At 45.8% G+C, this 20,566-nt stretch overlaps 1 protein-coding gene across 4 annotated transcripts; it reads right to left on the reverse strand.

The window, feature by feature from the left end:
• Nucleotides 1-241: 241 nt before the first annotated feature.
• KLHL26 (kelch like family member 26) lies at nt 242-19,899 on the reverse strand. 4 transcript variants are annotated; one of them, XR_006165523.1, is made up of 4 exons: nt 19,652-19,899; nt 7,710-7,892; nt 1,952-4,529; nt 242-849 (listed from the first exon to the last, which is right to left on the reverse strand). XR_006165523.1 is itself a non-coding variant. In XM_042795115.1 (3 exons), the coding sequence occupies exons 1-3, from the start codon at nt 19,696-19,698 to the stop codon at nt 2,948-2,950; spliced, it is 1,812 nt and encodes a 603-aa protein (XP_042651049.1). In that variant the 5' UTR covers nt 19,699-19,899; the 3' UTR covers nt 242-2,947. The 4 variants fall into 4 exon arrangements, 2 of the variants coding, with proteins under 2 accessions (XP_042651049.1, XP_042651050.1); XR_006165522.1 differs by having other exon boundaries at nt 242-605; nt 736-4,529; XM_042795115.1 differs by having other exon boundaries at nt 242-4,529.
• Nucleotides 19,900-20,566: the final 667 nt, after the last annotated feature.

Consider the following 20,566-nt stretch of genomic DNA (forward strand, 5'->3'; position numbering starts at 1 on the left):
AAACATTTATCTGGCTTTGCTCATTCTTGAAGAAGAGAGGAGCCCAGTCCACTTGCTTTTTGTGCAGGGCATCCTGTAAAGCGCTTTCTCCAACCCAGCCACGGAGCACGATCACTTAGATATTTATGTGAAGACCCTCCTCTAGCAGTCAAGTTGCTGCAATACATCAAAGGAATCAAACCCATTTATTTTCAGAATAACAGGCAGGTTATGCACAGAACAGCCCAGAGCCACAACTACGTACTTCACAGGGGTAAACCAAACTTTATTATCAACATGAATGATATGCACTTCCACAAATATTTTAGTCAGTCTTTGCTAAATTTAGAACAGCTAGAATATTTCTAGCTAACATTATGAAAAATAGTTATTTATATTGCTATAAAAAGAACATTCCAGTAACAAAGAGAGGTGGTGCACAGTAGCACTCCGTCAGTCTCAGGGAAAGAATCTGGAAAGCTTTCCCAGCTCCCGCTCCGCAGTGCCAGGAAACGGGAATGCGAGTACCAGGCTAGTTTGCTGCATGGCAGGCAACAGTTGGTCTGTTTATTAAATACAGTTACAGAATGGCTTCGTGCATCCTCCTAGCTGCAAAGCCACCACTCCTATATGAATGAATACAGAAGTTAAGATTGTTTTTGCAAGGTTGACCTTAAAAGTGAGACCAAACATGCTTTTTCATTTTTTCAAGGATTTTTCTTTTTTCCCTTTTACCCTCCCAACACACAAACATACCTTGGAAGTTTAAAGTGAAAAATAAAGCCTGGTTTCCTTATGAAGAGATGCCAGCTATGGTCATCGTGTGGGTTCTCCAGTCATCTGATGTGGTGTGGCTTATTAGCACTACAGCTGCACATTCAGAAAAATTCAGTTATTAGAGAACACCCAAGCCATCACTTGCTGCCATAAAAATGCTTTTGGTAGGAAAATTTAAATAAAATAGGGAAGAATACTTAAGCAATTTAGGAAGGCAATGATGAAGGAATGGCACACTCTTAAGAAGATTAATCATATTCCACAAATAGGAAAGCAAGTAACCTTCCATTTGTTACTAACCTAAGAAAGTGCCCTTTTCATAAACATATGGAAGCATTAAAAAGAGAAAATCCATTATTTTGTAACTTTGAAGCTTGTATCAAGTTACATTTCATCCTTTCAAAATTTGCTTTTTATCTGCCAAGACTGTTTTGCAGTGTTTCTAGCGTCTATGCCAGACCAAATGAACAGAGAATGGAGTAAATTAACTGCCTAAGAGCTAGAAAGTGGAGCTTGCCCACTGACTTTAGCATACTATACAACAACAAGTACTTTTCATTAATTTATTATTGGCAAACCAGCAAATAGATAGGACCAGATGAAACTATGCATCATTTTATCTAAAACTGAGGATGCAGAGATTAACTGAGAGAACATGTGCCCTCACCGTATCTCCAAAGGTGCTTCGATTTCATTACTAGAGAAAAATATGTTTAAGTGAATCTGAGGTATGGAGTTCATGCTTTACACAGACCTGAACAATGATTCATTAGCAAAACAGACATTACATATTGTCTCTAAAGGTTACAGCACAGAATTTATTTAACAGCAGAATGCAACAGTTTCTCTAAAAAGAGGACTGCATACATCAAAATCAAACTTACAGATACAAAACAAAGCCCTTAAAACAGAATACCTGATAAAAGGAGAAACTTTCAATTCATTAATCAAAGTAATTAGAAAAAATGGCTTGGAGTAAAGGAAAGTTCAGGAAGTAACAGTATTCTGTGCAGTAAACGCAGATTTTACAAAAATGACAGTCATCTTAAAATGAATCTCTTAATTTAAAATACCCACTGGCAACAACAACAAAAACACCCCATTCCACTTACACTTCCATCATATTATGATGCCAAGTATCTTATTTACACGTCAAGGGAGAAAACCTTCAAGCTTATGAACAAGTAGCACCCACCTCCTTTACTGTACGAAAAGAGTTTGGATGAGCGTGTACCGGTGGAGCGATCAGAAAGGCAAAGGCACCAGGGTCCTAAACCAGAAACTCCGGGTGCTCTCTGCTTTTGGGTCAGCCCGGGCGAACAGCTGCAGAGCTCTTATTGCCAGTGAAGCCAAATAAATTTTGGCAGTTATAAAAAAAAAATCATGCCTGTTTTTCTGTAATCAAGCTATCAACATGGCTTTAGTGTTGCAAACTCTGGATGCCCCAATTAAGGGAGAATTTCTGGACTAGAGTATCATGCTGCTGTCTGGAGGGGGTGAGGAAGGGATCTGGAATTGCAGTGTAATCCAAGCAATGAAGAACCAACGGAGACCAAAGGTGTGCAGGGATAAGTATTCCCCTTTTAGGAAGGGGGGAAAAAAAAAAAAAAGTCACCTTTGAAAAACAGGAATATTCTTTCATAATCCAAGCACCTGAGCTCTTCTAGCTCCCACTGTCCCTTTATTGCTTCTGGAGGTCAGTATGTTATACAGGTTTTGGTTTTTTTGTTTGCTAAAAAACAACAAAGCGACACACAATGATTTTTAATGATTTTTTAAGCTATTAATAAAAATCACACCTGAACTCATTTAAACATACCACAGTACTTAGTTACTCCTGAGCTGTCAATGTTTGCAATGTGTAACATTGTTAAAAATATGAAAAGTTGGCAAAATGCACCCCCCATCAAAAAAAAAAAAAAAAAAAAGAAAAAACTAAAAAGAGAAAAGCTTTTTCCAGCTGTAACATCTGTTAAGTCTAACTAGCTGACAAGTGCTTCTGATGAAACATGCTTGCCAGAACACTACATAAGAGGAGGAGGGACTTTATGGAGGAGGGAACACAAGCTATTTTTCTCCTTCCCTCACCCACAAAATGCACAATACCATTTGCAAACAACAAAGAAACAACAGAGCATCCTGATAACATGCAACATGAGGCGATTTCACGGGCCGACGCCGTCGCGCAGAGTTATCTCTGGGTCGTTACCTGCGGTAGTATCACAGGAGCACATGCTATCCCAGCAAAAGATTCCGGAAAATGTAGGTCCCTTTCCCATTCATCAGTTTCTGTGTTATACACCTGCACAATGCTTGTAACATTGTTCAGATGCCAGTTGTACCCTCCTACGATATAAATCTTTTTTTCTAGTAAACAACAGCCAGCTTCGGACTGACCTGCACGCATAGGGCTCACCGTTGTCCATTGGTCTGTTTCAGGCACATAATATTCCACAGCCAAAACATCAAAACAACGGTCAACGTGGTCCATGCGGCCTCCTAGAGCGTAAATCCTATTATTTGCACTGACCATGGCGTGCAGAACTCTGGGTTCGTTCATTGGGGTTTTAAACTCCCACTGATCCACAGCGGGGTCGTAACAGTGCAGGGCTTTTTTGTCTTCCACAGAAATGCCGTACCCACCTGATATGTACAATTTGTCTCCTACCGTGGCTCCGGCATGCCCCCACGTCCTGCGTTTCAGGGAGCACACGTAAGTCCACTCGTTATTTTTGGGGCAATACTTCTCTACAGAGGCCAAGCTGCCCGACCGGTTCCTCCCACCGGTGGCATACACCATGCCGTGGAGGACGTTGAGCTGGAACTGGATCCTGCTCTCCTGCATGGCCTGGATGCGCAGCCACTGGTTCAGGTGCGGATCGTAACGGTAGCAGATATCCACAGCTCCCTCGCCGCTCCGGTACTGCAGGTGCTGCCCTCCGACGATGTAGACAAAGTTGTCGAGCACGGCCACGCAAGAATGGCTGCTGCCCACCTCCATCTCCGTCAGCTCCTTGAACTGGCGCCCGCTGGCATCCGGCAGGTAATAGACTTTGCAGCTCACAGTGCGGTCGTTATCGGTGTAGGGAGTTCCGCCGAAGGTGATGAGGGACAGGATGTCCGAGCGGATGGTGGTCCGAGGGGACTGCATCTCGTGTTGGCGAAAGGGCAGGATCTGGTAGTTGAACGCTTCCAGCAAATACTGCCGGCACAAGACGTCTTCCACCATGATGTCCAAGGTCTGGACGCTGTCCACCAGCTCCGAGGACTTCATCAGTGGGAAGCGGATGTGGCAGAGGACCTGGCTGGCATTGGCACGGCGGGTTGGGTCATATTGCAGCCAGCGGACGGCAGCACGGAAGAGATCTATTTCACTGCAGCTTTTCAGCTTATTGCTCTGCAAGAAGAAAACAAGGCGCTCCAGTGGCAGGTGGAGGAAATCCTCTTCCTCAGAGATCTGGAGGAAATGCCTAAAAGTGAATGCATCTACTGATTCCTTCAAGGATGCGAGGCTAAAGGTGGTGGCCATCTGCCCGATATTGAGACACGTTTCTACGCTCATGGCAGACTTCAGAAATTCTTCGCAGAGCTCCACGACAGGCACCATCTGGAGGAAGACAGCAGCTCCCAGCACATCCTGAATACAGTCAAGATCAAGAGTCACTTCAGCACTGTACGCAAAGTCTATTATGTGTTTCAGCCCTTTTGCAGATACACCTTTCAGTTCAATCACGTCCTGGCTGGCTTCTCTCATCCCGCCTGTGAACATTGCCCTGGAGGTCAAGAACACAAACAAAAATTTTCCCCCCTTTTAAATACATGTAAAATGATGTATCACTTCAGAATTTTACTTTATTTTTAAACATACTGATTCTCTTAGGGAGGATGGGGAAGGCGGGGGGAATAAATCAAGGCTAGAGCTCTAAAAGCCAGAAGAAATTAGAGTATGCAATTACTTACGTAAAGCTTGGATAAACAGTGCCCTGAGAAGGAACATTCAGCTATCAGAAAGTTAAGTTTTTCAATCCCACCGGCAGCATTGTAAGAATGGACCACAGAACAAAGCTTCAAGAAGCAGGTGGAGCTACCAAAGCAGGGAGTGTGGTACGCTGGACACCAGTGAATCTGTAATATTCAACAGCCAAAGGATACAACGGGATCTGCACCAGCAGAGATTGGTAACCATACCCTAAAGAGGTTAAGTACTCAGGATTGGTGAGCACAAATAAAGAATACACTTTGGAAGACACCTGTCAGCGATCCTCTGAGCTTGGCTGCAACACTGCCTTTAGGCAGAGATTTCAGTCAGCCCATTATACCGTAGGCTAGCTATGAAATGGCTTAAATATTGCAGATGCAACACATATTATGAACAGCTTTGGTAATCACAACAGAACCTCCCCTCCAAGGTTCACTCCCAACGCCTTAAGAAAATAGGAGTTGCAGCCACTGCAGAAAACATCTGTCATGTTGCAGTACGACGGCAGGGGGCTAACAGGCAATTAAAAAAAAAAAATAAAAAAAAAAATAAAGATTTTGTTACAGCACAGCTGCAAGCACATCAGTTGACCAGGCCACGGAGAGATTAGGCCCTAGATCACCTCCTTGGGAGGCTTCTAAATTCCACAGGAAGCACATACCACGCCAAGGACTGCGCACAGACATCTCATAAACCACTATTCTAGAGCAGTGCTGCCTTTCCCAGCTACAGGGCCTGTGGGCGTGATGGGGACATAACTGCACATTTGGGTTTTTTTTATACGTTTACATTAAATTTCAGCAGTTTTTGTTATATATGGGTAGCTCGGGGGCAAAGGTTTGCACTCTGTGTAATATTCAACAAGCAGTAGCAGAGCAGTTCTGGGGAAGCCAAAGTCGAAACAGGTTGCTGGAAAAACTGTGACATGGAGTTTCACCATTCGCTGCCACTGTACACACATCACAGCAAGGCTATGGACTGTCATACAAAAAACCTTCACCCTCCCAACTGCTGGCAGCTGCCTGCACATTTTGGGGTCTTTTTTCCACCATCAGTAACCTAACTCTTTCCCATCGGAAAAGTAAATTCATTGTGAAGGCACAGTGTCATTAGAGCTGCCTTAGGAAGCTGCAGTGACTCTAAGGTGCAAGTTAGTCAGAAAAAATGCTGAACAGACCCTGCTCTTCTGCATCGACACAGGAATAAAGGAATATCTTGGGAACGCTGTCAAAAGACAGGAGTTCCAAGTTTCCTGTCCAAACCAGGCTAGAAAACCTGCTGCCGTCCAGCATAAACCCAAGAAATCCTAAATGACCTAAATAAGGAAATATCTGCATATGAAATCAGCTTTCTGTAACCGAGTGACCAGGAATACTGTTCGCAATTATTTGTCCATATAGCAGATGAGAGCATTCTGCTAAAATCCCCTTGCATATCCCATGTCACAGCACAGCATGCTGCCCTGATCCCTTGCCCCAGAGGATATGCAGACATATGTGTACTTGTGCATTAGCTATACAGAGCTGAACGTTCATAAGGAAAGAAAAGCATTATTGTTGCCATGATGAAGACAAATCATCAAATAGAATGCAATTCCTTTAAAAAGTGTTATGGTTCTAAAATGCTGATTATATAAATGCCTCAATTTCATTCTTCCCTCCCCCCTTCTGCATAAAAACAGAGTATTTTCAAAAGCTAGATTATTCTGCCATTGTTCCCCAGGACAACCTTCCTTAGCACCACAGAAGTTATAACAAGAAACCTACTCAGCAATTATACTTCGACAGTGAAAACACACTAGCAGTGGCACTGCATACAGCATTTATGAATACAAATAGTGCTATTAGCATTTGGTGGGAGATCAGCTCCATCATTAATTGCATGCCTGTTAGGGAGAGTGATAAGCTTGGAAGGTTTATGTTACAAAAGGGAGAGAGGAGGGAACAGCCTAGAAAATATGTGTGTACATAAGACAGAGATCATCAGAGCAGCTGAAGAAACAGGTGAAGGGGTACAAGAGATATGCCAAGGGACACTGAAGTCTCTTGCTCTCGGTTACCTGCTCAGCAAACCAGCCTGCTCAGGTCAGGAAGGCACCTACATGTCAAGGGACTGCAAACCCCATTTTATCCACCCCTGCTTGCTATGATCTCAAGTCTACAACAACACCCAGGTCAAATTCTCTGTTGTTTTGAACCTTCCCTATACCTGTTGCTCCAGCCTGCCCCTCACTTGACGCTGCTACTGGTGCGGCCAGAAAAGATCCCTAACTCAAAAGAGAAGTCATTCTAAGTCAGAGAACCATTACAAAGGAGGCTGACAGAGGCAAGATGGATGAAGACATATTTTCACTTAAGACTGAATTTCCTGCTCTGCATTTGGCTCACTCTGCATTAATTTGGCTGAGAAAACTCCTCTCCATGTTTCAGTTCTCTACCCACACAAGATGGGACAATTCTCCCCTATCTCCCCGGGGGTCTGGGGAATGCACACACAAAATGCTTCATACTCTTCAGCCTGTGAACAGTAAGCACTATAGACAGATCAGTGGTACTTAAAGATAACATGAGTGTATTTACAACTGGCACCATCATTCAATGGGATGACTCATTTCAGAGCCCTCAATGCCACTTCCGAAATCAGCTGAAGCACCTCCAGGGCAAAAGCCTGTTTCCTTCAACAGGCAGAGCACCTACCAATGCTGCCCAGGTGGGTTCAAGACCTGGCCTTGAACTTGAGTCTTGGCCCAGTGGCTGTAGTTGAACAAACCTCATCTGTGTGCAGAGGGACTGACTCCGAGCCTCTGCGTGCCTGCAGGTAATCCCACCGACATCCGTGGGGCAAACCATACCGCCAAAGGGTTGTGTGTGGGTGTGATTTTGGGGTGTGGTAGGAAGGTTGGGGTGAGGGAAGATGGGAAAACAGAAAAACAATGGGAAAGGTAAAAATGCCTGCTTCCCTATCGGATTCTCACCTGAAATAGTCACTGCAGGCAGCCAAGACAACTTTATGAACCTGAAACACTTCATTATTTATAGTGAGGATGACATCAAGCAGCTGAGCCTGAGCTCGGAGCGAGGCCAGTCCCTGCAGTAGAGTGGTGCTGTGGCCAGGAGCAGAGAACGTGCATTTCAGGGTGCTGTTCTTGTCAGCCATGCTAAAAACAGAACAAGAGAGACAGGCTGGTTTTAAATTAAAACAATATGTGGTACACCTACAAAGCATGCTGGGGAAGATACTGTAACATGAAGCAGTTTGAACGCAAATTCCCAGCTCAATAGCCACACAGAACATCATGACATCAGTACCTCAGTTGTATTCCCTTCTCCCAATACAAAAGACACTTCCAAATTTTTAAATTATACTTCCACATTACTGACAACCCGTCACACTGCTGCACACATGGGCTTCAGAGACCATCCAAACATCAGCTAGCAGGGCCAAAATCTCCAACGAACACTGGTGTCCCCACACTACAACTACCCCAGAGTCCACCCTGACCTTGACTTCAACCACGAGACTGAATCACAGTTGCTTATTCTTCTCACCACCTATCCTGACTGCAGCTGTTAGATACTCTGTACCGTCCAAGGACAGCCCCGCTAGCCCTGTTTGATCCTTTCCTTATGCCTGACCCTCGTGAGAAGAGCAAAAGCAAAATATTACATAGCACTGGCTGCTCTAAATAACGTCAACTGTTTGAACTGCACTGTAAACAGTCCCCTCCCAGTGGAAATATTTCCTTGGTTTTCCCAATGCCTCTCGCACATGTTCCCCAGTGCGGAGAGCATCATTCTTAGATTCACTTGGCCTCAGATGCACTTGTCAGTGAGAATGCTGCATTTAGAGGTGAACATCAGCACTATCTGTGCACAAGTGGAAAAGGCTATTAGATGCAGTGTGCGCCTTGGAAAATAACTACAATTATGCTGCAGTCTTCCTGAGCAAGGCGACAGTGGGCCAGCACGCCCTGCCCGCCGTACACGGTCCACTCATGCCAACAGAAGCGTGAAATCCTAAATTCATTTGCAAATTTAATCTGACTCTGAACTACTTTTCAGGATCAAGATCCAGGTCTTTCTGGGAAGAAAACATGCACAAGGACCAGTATTTAGGATGGGGGTTATGTTTTCAGAAGTCTCCTGTTATTTGGTCTCTGCATTTTAAGAAACACTTTATCGAAGCATGACATTAAAAAACCCCAAGACGATTGTACTGAATCTGGAAAACTGCATTACTTGCTCCCAAGTCCACACTGGAAGAGCACACTTAGTACTGTGCTTAAAGGGTATTCTTGTTATTATTTAGGTAGAATAAACCAATAAAGCAAAAAAAAATAGTACAGAGACTAGGTCCCACTGTGCTAGAGGCTGTATAATCCCATCGTTTGCTAACAACTGTCCCTAAGAGTTCACTACCTGAACAACAACAAAAGCCACACACAATGGACAAAACAAGTAGGCAAGGTCAGAGAAGAGTCAGAGAGATGGGATAACAAAAAAGGGGATGTAAACAATCCTCAAACAATAAGGAACAATGGACAGGACTTGCTACTTTCCTAACTTATCGGATTGCAATTTCCTGCAAGCTTTACAGAAGAGGCGAGTTAGGGGAAATCTGTGATGTTCATCAGAGCACTGAGAGGGCAGCCGCTTTGTGCAAGCAGCTCTAGAGCTCTTTGGGATGCTGCAGGATGCAGATATCAAATCTTTGCAGTCTGTTTCAAAACTCCTCGGGCTTGGGAACGCGCCTCAAAATTCCTACGAGTTCCTACTGGGATGACTGATACCGGTCAGCTGTGCTTCTTGCAGCACAGATCTGAAATTCCTACCTTAAAGTCAAAGCATACTAAAATAGTCTTAGTTCAGAGAGTGGAGTCCAGCTACAACATCCTTCCTATAATAAAAAGGATTAGCAAAAAGTCAGTTGCTGACAAGACCTTTATCCATTACTCCGCGAGCCAAGAAACATCTATCCACTCCAGCTCTTCCCATGGCGAAAGAGGAAAGAGATTGGAGGGAGCGAGTGCATGAATATTCATCACGTCAAACTCATTTTACTCTCCTCTCTGGAACAATGGCTTTGATTCGCTGGAGTCGAAATGAGGAAACATTGAGCATAAGCAAGGAAATGATCTTGCCTCTGAACACAGTATCATTCACGGAGCAAACCCATTTTGCCTCATGCTGGACAGGTAAAATACACAGAGACAGCTCCAGCGGCTCATCTAGGAGATGGTAACTCCCGAGCTTACCATAACTTCGTTAGACTTGATCTTCTGCAGGATTCTTCTCATGGGAATTTTCTTCAGCATTTATTTCAGAGCAATTTTAAATATTCCTCTTCCCAGCCTAAGGTTTTACCCATACATGATTGCTTTCACTATATCCACAACCCTCCCAGTGCGGGTGCCTCTTCAAACAACAAGCTTTACCTGAAAAAACCTTCCTCTTTTTTCCTTTTTCTCAATTAACTTTTACAGGCACTGTTAATAACCAGAGTGTAAGTTTAAAGTAGATGGAGGACTAAATCTGGGCGGGTAGACATTTCTGTGCTAGAATAAACATGTTTGCATGTGCGATTCATTTCAATAGGTAATTGTGAACAGCTACCCCTGAGAAACTCCCTGTACTAGTTCCTTTGTCTATTTACAAGTATAGAATAAAAGGATCCAATGATTACACAATCCTCCAGGGGAGGAAAAAAAAAAAGACAAAATGAAACAAAACCTAACAGTAAGAGAACCATTTATAATGTCCAGTTTTCTTCAGTTTGGAAAAAAAATAATTCTTAGAAGAAGCACACAAATTGGAAACAAAATAAAATTCACACAAGGCATGAGAAATCAAGCAAGAGACTTTACAAGAAACAACGCAGGAGAAGGAGAGGTGAGAAAACAGCAAACACTGTTTGTGCTGCAGTTAGTAAAAATGGATTTGTGATAAAAGCAGGCTTGGCTCGAACCAGGCTGCTGTACCACGGGGCACACCACAGCAGCGGCGCACATTATGCCACACGGCCTTGCTTTCCAGTCCTTGTGCTGCATTAGGAACAGAGGAAGAAGAGAGGCAGCAGTTGGATGTCAGAGACTTTAAAAAAAAAAAAAAAAAAAAAAAAAAAAAGCACAAAAGGAAGCCTTGAACATCTGAAAGAGCTTTTGTGAGGCTGTCCCTATCTTAGTTGAGATCTGAATATGCCGTGTACTTGTTGCTTAACAATTTGTTACAGAAGAAGCAGCCTTGCAGACAAACTTCGGAAGAGTTGCATCTACTCCTCAGCAGTTCAGAACATGCCTTCAAGATAAAAGCCTTTCATCACACAATAGTGAGAAAGTGTTTATTCTGCTCCTTCCCCCTTCCCTTTCTGATGGAGGCAGGGCTGGAGAGCTTCTGGAATTTTCCTCGTTTTTTTGTCTTTGTCCTCAGAAGAACGGCTCTGGGTGAAATCCTTCCCCTGCTGCAGAGCTTTGCAGAGGTTTCTGTGGCCAGAGTGTCCTTTGGCAGGGCCCAAGCATGCTAGCTCAAAGTGAGGTCCAGTGTGTCTGGCTGCACGCAGTCAAATTTATCCTTTGAAAAAAATGTAAAACATAAAAATCACATTCACATCAAGCAGCACTTCCACTGCACGTCCCATGGGCTTCACAGTGATCTGCAAGGGGATCTGAAAACGTTTATGTGATCAGGGCCTCTAACAAGAATATATTGGTATAAAGGTGACTTTACAGGAACAGAAATCCCACTTTCCATATGGAAATAGCTGTAGCAGTGAAAGGCATCTTTATATTCATGTAACTGCATCCATCGCACGAAGGGGCAGCTGGAATTCAATAGACACGTTGATTCAGAAGGGTGATCCATTTTGGGCAGCAGCCTCAAAGACTCCAGTAACATCACTGGTACCCGATTTTCAAAAAGGGACTGCCAGGAAACAAGTAATGGGATTGAGAATTTGTCTCCAAGCCCCTGCTCTGAAGCCAGATTGCTTTCAATCCTCGCCAGTCACTGCAGGATAAAGTTCAGCATGCTGTATGTGACCGTAGCTGGGGGAAAATCAACCCAAAACAGTGCACATGTTGCAGGCTTGTGAACATGTTAAAGCAAGGGTTAAGGGAGTGGTTCCAGCCAGAGAGCAAGCAGGGAAGGCAAGTGAGCCCAGAAATTCTCCTCATGCTGTTGTACCTATTGCAGGAGCTGGGCTATGTGCTCATCCCTGCCCCAAGCACACTGACCACATCCTTAGCTGACATGTTTCTGAGCAAGGACTGCTTGATTTTTTGACCAGGAACAGATACAGCAAGGAGGCATCTGAACACAGGGCTGGTAACCCAAGAGGCCTCTAAAGCTGAGAGATATTTAAGGGCCGTACTTCAAGAATCAGTTCAGATGAGCACAAACATCCCAAAGAACAGTCCCCTGTCTCTGCCTCCTCGATTCTCCACAACATCACGTGTAATCCAAGACGCGTTTCAAGCTAATGAATCATTTTTACCAAATCTGTACTAATGATTAAAAACATCAAAGCTGGAATTAAAGGCTTACCAAGCATGAGTTCATATTTCAGCATGTTTGCAACTACTGCACAAGTACAAATGGAGAGAATTATACCAGGCCAGATTATAACATTTCAGTGATTGAATTAAATAAGAAAAATCTTTTGCTGTACAACTGCCAGATGTCTTCATCCTCTTCTTTTTTAACATGGTGCTTCTTGGAAGGAGGGCTAGTTCGGTGCTAGCAAGGCTCGCTCTCCATCCCAGTTCAGCATCCTTGCTAATATCCACCCACATTTTCCCACTCTCTGGGCAGGTGGTGCTTGGTAATTTTTCATACAGGAGAAACTCAAGGGGATTGGCAAGATATCTAAGCAGGGCAAACTTCCAAGAGCCAGCCTCTACAGTAAACACAAGCTCTAAAGGTAGGACCCCGCAGGACATGGCTGGGGTACAAAAGAGGAGGGAGGAAAAGCAGCAGTGTGTGTGTGTGCGTGTGCGTTCGCATGCATCAGGTCCGTAGGGCCACAGCTTTTCTGTGGATAAACAAAGGACGTGGGATTGCAAAATAGCCAGCGACGCACCTTCTGTGCGCTCATGCCTGCAAGAAATTTTTTATGGTGAGAGCAGCAGAACTAACATAAAGCTGAAGAGTAACTTTATTTAGAACATAGGGTATGAATATTAAGGATGTTCTTTAGGAACCTTTGAAAGGCAGCATTATAGATATTTTAATAATTCAAATCATTTAATGCCTTTAGTTTCATGCCTAAGTAAAAAACACATTCAGATTCTGATTTTTAAACTACAATTAAGACACTTAAAATCAAAACAAAAGTCAAACTCCCTCAGATAAGTCACTGGTAGCCATGGTTACTGTAATATTTCAGATCCTGAGGCTTTATATCACATGCCCAAATGATGAAAATGAGTTTTCAGCACCTCACACTAACAAATGTTATGTTAGGGCAAAAAGGCTAAACCCTTCACTATAGATTTGCTGTTTCAAGGACTCTTGTCAGGAGTTTTAGACAACGCTCCCATGGCCTTTGCACCCCCCTATGAAAAGACATCAAGAGATTTCCTTGAAGTTTGGGTGCAAGAAAGATTAGATGCTGCCAGGCATTGAGACTTAAAAATACCTGCCCTGTTAACCTACTTACATTCCCAGCAGCAAGCAAGCTTGTCACCAGCACCCCATTGGAAACAACATTCACCATCCTTCCCCTGTCCAAATTAGCAACAACAATAAGCACTTAATGATCAGCAACAAATTAAATGTGAACACACTGTATAAAGGGGATGCTTTCGAGAGAAACATAACCATCCTTAGGAAAGATATGTAAGCAAAATCATTTAATCAATTTCTTTGTTCCCTTTTCCACCTCCTTCCCTTAATTTCTCCTGTTTCTCTCCTCTGCCTTCACTCACTTTCCTCTCCTGACACCTTCTCTTTCATCAAAGGCAATAATACAAGTAGAAAGCCTGAGACTAATATCTCTATTTAAAAGTGACTAGCAATTTGGAGTGCTCAAATAAAGAGATTATAAATGGGTCTGAGTTTTAGAAAGAGTAATACTTCATGTGAAAAAAATGGTCTTCTATAAAATGCCTGAAGTTGAATAGTGAAGTTTGAAAAGTCTCATCATTTATCTTTTACACTCAGGTCTCAAAATTTAAGGAAAATGAACGTTTGGCAAAGGGAGAACAAGTAACATTCACTATTTAAAAAAAAAAAAAAAAAAGCCCAACAAACCAAGCTTTTCTGTCTGTATTACAGGGGGCCAATAGGCTTCTCCCTCTCACAAAGAGGGAACTGAGGTCTCAAAAGATGGACTGTCAGACGCTGGGACAGGACTGGGCGCCACTGGGCTCCCACGCTCTCCACTGCCGGACAACCCACGCCTGGTTCAGCCTTGTGTTCAGTGAAAACAGCAATTAAAGACATATTTCACAGAAGCCAGGAGGTATCTTAGTGTTTCGTTTTTAAGTGCTTTCTGAATCAGGTCCTACTTATCCCCTTATCGGCTTATCTGCATCCTGCTTCTCCCAAGCTGGAACCAAGGAAACCCTATAGCCCAAAGGTAAGGCAGCAAGTTGAAGCAAGAGGCTTTCCAATTTATTTATTTTTTTAATATTATTTTTTGTCCCCTGAGAAGTCCCAGACACATTTCCAAATCTCTGTTTTTCTTTTTTTTTTTCTGAGCTGGACTCACACAGGGCCCAACAGACACACACACAAATATATTCTGCTCCCAGGCTTCAATCGGTAGGTTGTTCGCAAGCCAAAGGAGGTGGGATTTTGGTTTCTGCTAAAAGCACTAATAAAACTGGATGCCTGTCAGAAGCTGGCTGGCCTGGTAAAACGGATCATTGGAGCAACAAAAAAGTGGAAGGTGAAATATCTGAACACACTAAACTCTGTGCCACCTCATGGAGTTTCAGTGTGAAGGATTGGTCAGTACATGCTGTACTGGGGACAAATTGGTGGGGGGCAGGAAAAAAGAACAAGATTCTTTAAAATGTTTCTGTCACAGAGCCAGAGACATCTTTATGGTGGTGCAAGGACAAACAGGATAAACAGTTTGGTCCTCTTCATTCAGCAACTGAAGTGGCCAAGACAGCTCTCGGGTAATGGCTCTGTGAGCCCAAATTTGCACACTAGTAGCATTAGGGTTTTGGAGGGGCACAAAAGGTTGGGCTGAGATCACTTACCAACATCTGCTATTTCTCTTCTCTCTCCCCATATCCAGAGATACCACAGAGGATCTTGTCTTGTACAGGGATTTTCCTGGGGCACCCTCAGTCCTGCCCCAAACCTCCTCCAGCAACAGAAAGCATGGAGCAGGCGACACACATCACCCATCCCTACCACCACCCTGCCCTTCCACAATTTCAACCCACATTTTTACAACGACCGAGAACGGGAAGATCCTACCCCACCCCCCCAGACTTTACCGTGATTATATTCTTGTCAGCCCCAAACCTAATCCCACTGAGCCAGGAACAAACTGAGCAAATATAAAAATCACTCTAAGCATATAAATTACTCTGGCAGCCACAGGCAGTATCACAGCAATGAAAAAGGCAGCTGCTCTCTCTTGCTCCCGAGCTCAGCCAGCCACACAAGGACCCCCAGAAGGATGGTGGATTTTACACCACGTAAAATTTGCCTGTGTATCCACGGTACACGGCTAAGTACAGGCTCTTTACACACTCGATACTCCTGCTGACAGCACTGCCTTAAACAGTTCCACATTTCCCCTACCATATGCCCTTATGGTCAAACCCTGCCAACCTCCGGCTCTAGAAAAAAGAAAGCTACAGCGATGCTGGATCAAAAAAAAAAATACGCAAAAAAAGCAGAATCATCCTTTTACAACACACCGCCGCAGTCGTTTTGGCAGCCAGAAGCCGCAGCGGGTATTTTCTGCGCCCGCCATCCCCTCACACCTCTCCCGGCAGCACCCGTGGCAGAGCCGCTGAGCAAAGGCCGAGAGGCACCTAGTGGTGTCGGGAAGCACAGCAGAGCCACCAAGGCCACCCCAAAAGTGACACCCAGCCCAGCCCCAAGCACTGCTTCGCTCGCCGACCTGCGAGATGCCACCCGGCTCTTCCCTCCAGCCCCGCTCTTCCATCCGCCCCCCCGACTCCAGCATCACCTTTGGAAAGAGAGCGAAGCTGGCCTGTGGCACAGTTACCGCCGCTTTCATCCAAAAATCCGTCAGGACCTGTCTCAGCTTCCCGGCTCGTCCCAAGTCAACAGAGGCTGGGTTGTGTTCCCGCTGGGGACAGCCCACTGCAGCCCTGCTAGCAGCTCCTAGCAGGGCAGAAAGTTCCCCCTACCAAGCAAATCGCCCTGCGGGCTTCTCCCACACAACCATACCAGGCCCTTCGCTTCACACCTTGGAAAAACTTAGAAAAACTTCAAAATCAGACTACGAGGTCCTTGGAGGCGTGTTTGTCTCGGCCTGTTTCTGTGGCATCTGATTGCATCCTCTGGGCAGTGTTGCAATAAAAGCGACAGGACTAGTTACACACAGAGTAGGTACTACAGCGTGCTGTGAGGCGCAGCACGCCTCTCCTCCTCTCTCTGTACCTCCACCCTCCAGATTACTGCCTCAGAGCAGCTAGGGATCTCATGTAAAAGCGACACAAAATGTTGAAACAGCAGACAACAGAAGAAAAACCCACCATCCCTCTAACGCAATCTCAAGAAATCATGTTTTCTAGCAGATGCAAGCAGCTGCCCCAGCACTTGACATCGTAATACCAATTCCGATTCAATTCCAGGATCAAATCCTCTTATCACTGAGGCTGTTTGTAGCCCGTTTCCCTTCTTACCTAAACCCCCTGCATTTATCTTCAGACAGGCTTGCACCCATCCTAAACATCATTATGCTTCGCAGCTCCCTGGGCAGTTCAGTTCTGTACAGGCTTTGTGCCACCCTCACTGTGTCACTTGTACAGAATAACCCAAGACCACCAGAAGTGCAGCAACAGCTTCTCTTAAAGGTCACTGATTTCTGTGCAAGTTCAGCATTTATCTTCCATATAAATGAGAAACTGGAAAGGACACCTTAGCCATCGTCCAGTGATGCAAGACTCATCCTTACAAAGTACATGGAGGTAAGACAGAAACCTCTAAAGAATCACTGAAGTTTACTTTTGGTCTAAATAAAACCTCCAGCTCAGAAGTCTCCCAGTGTTGAAAAAGAAAGCAGCAGTTATTTTTACAGTGATTCAATTAGAGCATAAACATTTACACCATGTCTACCAGATCTAACAACTAAATCTGTTTTAAAATTGCCATGTGGCAGAGTATAGAACATAGAAACCACACAAGTCTAAACTTCGAACAGTTTCAAAAGGCAAAAAAAGTCTAATTGAAGACTGAAGCTGTGTAAGATTACAGAAACACGAAAGCAAGGCAGAGTCACAGTCCTTATCATTATCTTCCCCTGACATGGTTTCACTCCATCCTCCTGTACATTTGCTCTCTCTCCCACCGCTTTCTTCGGAAGGAATAAGGGTAGGGGAGTTCAGGTCGACTTTGTCTTGATGTGAACCCAGACGTATGTACTTTTAGATAAGGAAGACCTGCAGGTCTCCCTCGCCCATTCATTCTGGTCTTGATAGGCAGGACTGCTTTCAGCAAACACGCCAGCATGTAACAATATTAGGGAGGTTTTTGAAAAGTGTTTATACAACCTGGCTGCCTTCCTTTCTTAAAGGGATTATTTCCAATTTGAGAGACAGGCAGCTCTCCTCAACAGCTTGTCTGGACACCCCGATTAATTCCTGCCTAAAGACCTGCACAGTAACATCCTCCCCAGCACCTGAAAAGATGTTTTTCCTAGATCTTTCTCACCTTTGTACAACCCTACCTCACCAAGACTGCAGCAGAGCGCACATGTTTCATTGTCTAAAGCACAGAGGGCTTCTCCTACTGAGGGTATCAATGGATTTCACTGTTTCCTCTGGGCTTACTTGCTCACCAATCTCAAAGCGTATCTTCAGGGGCAGCACAGTATTAGAGAGTGAATGCTGTAGCCTGAAACTCTCCCTCCACACGATACAGAGGACTAGGAGTAAAATATGAAACCCATTTATAACTCATGAAATTCTATCCATAGAGGAAGTGAGAAAAAAAGAAAAAAAAAAAAAAGGCAAGTTTAATTCAAAATAGAAGATTTGAGCCGTTTGCTTTTCAACGCACCACAGTGGTCTTATCTCATGCCATCAGTATCTCGAAAGCCTTTTACCCACACCATCTTGCACAGCATGTTCCTTATCAAATGAAAGCACAGAATCCCCAGCAGACAAGTTAATTTTCTTGCTTTGGGAAAGCCAGCATACTTATGGGTAACTAGCATCAGCCATGCGGTAGCAATTCCAAAGATGGAAATTCTGTCCGTGCTGTTTGAGTAATAGTGCACCACCGAAATGGCATGTGTGTAACACCAAGAGAGGACTTTGTCCTTTTGCCTTAGGGAGTAAATACTTTCTAAGTGCAAAAAAGTCACAAGTGGAAGCACCTAACAAGGAATCATGGCTGATAGGGAATGCCCTTGGCATTCTCCTCTCACTCTATAGAAACAACTCGGCATGTCCAACATCTCCCATCAGGTTTCTCCCCTGTATTCTCCAATAAATCCATCCTTTAAAACAGAAGACTAATGACCAACAAGAAGCAGTATCCAAACTTCAACAGGCTTTACTTTAAAAATTAACAAAAAAAATAAACATGTAGCAATAAGGAACACAACAGAGCTACAGCTCAGGGAACAAAACTGCTGCAGCTCCAGTTGGGGTAATTCATCACAGCCCTGAAACAAATTACTTCCATTTCTCACTGCTACACACCCAGCACCGAGAAACTCCCAAGTGCCGAGCAAACAGCCTGACTGACACCCATGTGAGAGAAGTGCTGGTGTTCCTGTTCAGAGAGGGAAGAAAAATGCAACACAGCATGTAGTTTACACAGACGGTCATTAGGGAGAAAAAAAAAATATATATATATATAGATAAGGTGAGAATTCAGACAGGCTTCTCCAGCGCAGAACAATGACTGTAAGAGGTTCCCTCTCTGCAGCGTGACATACAGGGTGGCTATTTCAGGAGTGTACGCAGAGAGTTAAGTTGAGGATAAATGATGCTTTGAAGCGAAGTGACAGGTTGACAGCATAACATCCAAGAGACAGACAACACAACTTTCTGAACACTGTCCAACACAGTAACTTGTGGACAACGACAGATAGAAAAGCCCTGGGAACAGAAACTCCTCCACGAACAGGTACCACCTACAACTACCCGCCCACCACAGCATCCTTCAGGTACCAGCGTCAACTTTGTGCTGCCTTCAAAGGCTGAGTGACCCCACAGGGACCAAAACCAGTGACCCTTTGGAGGGGTTTGCAGCCTGAGGGGATGAGGCGCAACAGAATGGGCCCGAAACACCAGAAACTTGGTGTCTCTGTAAACATGGTGTCTCTATAAACCCACAAAGCCAGTGGCTCTGCAAGCCTTACCCAAGCGGGGTCTAGGTGTACTCCATAATATTCCTTATTTTAGATCCTTATCCTCCTCATGAACTCCACCAGGGAAAGTGTTATTATTATTATCTTCCCGAGGACCCTCAGCCGCCGGGCCCTGCTCAGGACAGCCCACCCCAGGCCACTGGGCCGGGCTCTCCACCTCGCCAGGACCCCCGGGGAGCGGCAACGCCGAAAAGAAAAGGGAAATAAATGAATATGGGGGCGCACGCCGGCTCCTGAGGAAGGCGGCGAAGCGCCGCGGCCGCCACCGGGCCCAGCCGGTTCCCCCCCCCCGCTCCCTCCCTCTGCCGCCGCGGCCCAGCCGGGCCAGGCCCCCGCCGCCGTCCGCCCCCGGACCCCCGGCCTGGGCCGCGCCCGGGCCCCGCTCACCTGCTCGGCGGCTCCGCCGCGAACTCGGCCCCGCCGGACTCCGCCATCTTCGCTGCGCGGCCGCCGCCGGGCCCGGCGCTTGGGAGGCGGCGGGAGCCGCCGCGTTAAAGGCGCAGGAGCGAGCGGGGCCCGCGGCGGGAACCGGGGCGCTGCTCCCCTCCCGCCGGGCCTGGCACCGCCCCGCCGCCACCGGGGCCGGGCACCGCCCCGCCGAGCAGGGGGCCCGGGGGACTGTCACCTCCCCATGGCTGAGGGGAAATGGGGGGCTGTCACCTCCCCATGGATAAGGAGAACTGGGAGCTGTCACCTCTCCATGGATAAAGGGAACCGGTGGGCTGTCACCTCCCTGTGGATAAGGGGATCTGGGGGCTGTCAACTCCCCATAGATAAGAGGAACTGGAGGGCTGTCACCTCCTCGTGGCTGAGGGGAACTGGGGGGCTGTCACCTCTCCATGGCTGAGGGGAACTGGGGGGCTGTCACCTCTCCATGGCTGAGGGGAACTGGGGGCTGTCACCTCTCCATGGCTGAGGGGAACTGGGGGCTGTCACCTCTCCATGGCTGAGGGGAACTGGGGGGCTGTCACCTCTCCATAGCTGAGGGGACCTGGGTGCTGTCACCTCTCCATGGCTGAGGGGAACTGGGGGGCTGTCACCTCCCCATGGCTGAGGGGTTTCAGGGGCTGTCACCCTCCGATGGCCGTGGAGCCCTGGGGTCTGCCACCTCCCCATGGCCATGGGGTCACTGGGGGCTGTCACTACCCCGTGGCTGAGGGGACTTGGGGGGATCTGTCACTGCCCCACAGCTGAGGAGGTCCGAGGAGGTTTGCCACCACCCCACAGGCCACCATGAGCCTCCTCGTGCCAGCACCCTCCCGCTGACCATCATCCAACAGCAGCCGATGGCCCCTGCCCGCA

The sequence above is a fragment of the Tyto alba genome, unplaced genomic scaffold (genome assembly GCF_018691265.1).
Source record: "Tyto alba isolate M040663 unplaced genomic scaffold, T.alba_DEE_v4.0 Super-Scaffold_20000042, whole genome shotgun sequence".
NCBI lineage: Eukaryota > Metazoa > Chordata > Aves > Strigiformes > Tytonidae > Tyto > Tyto alba.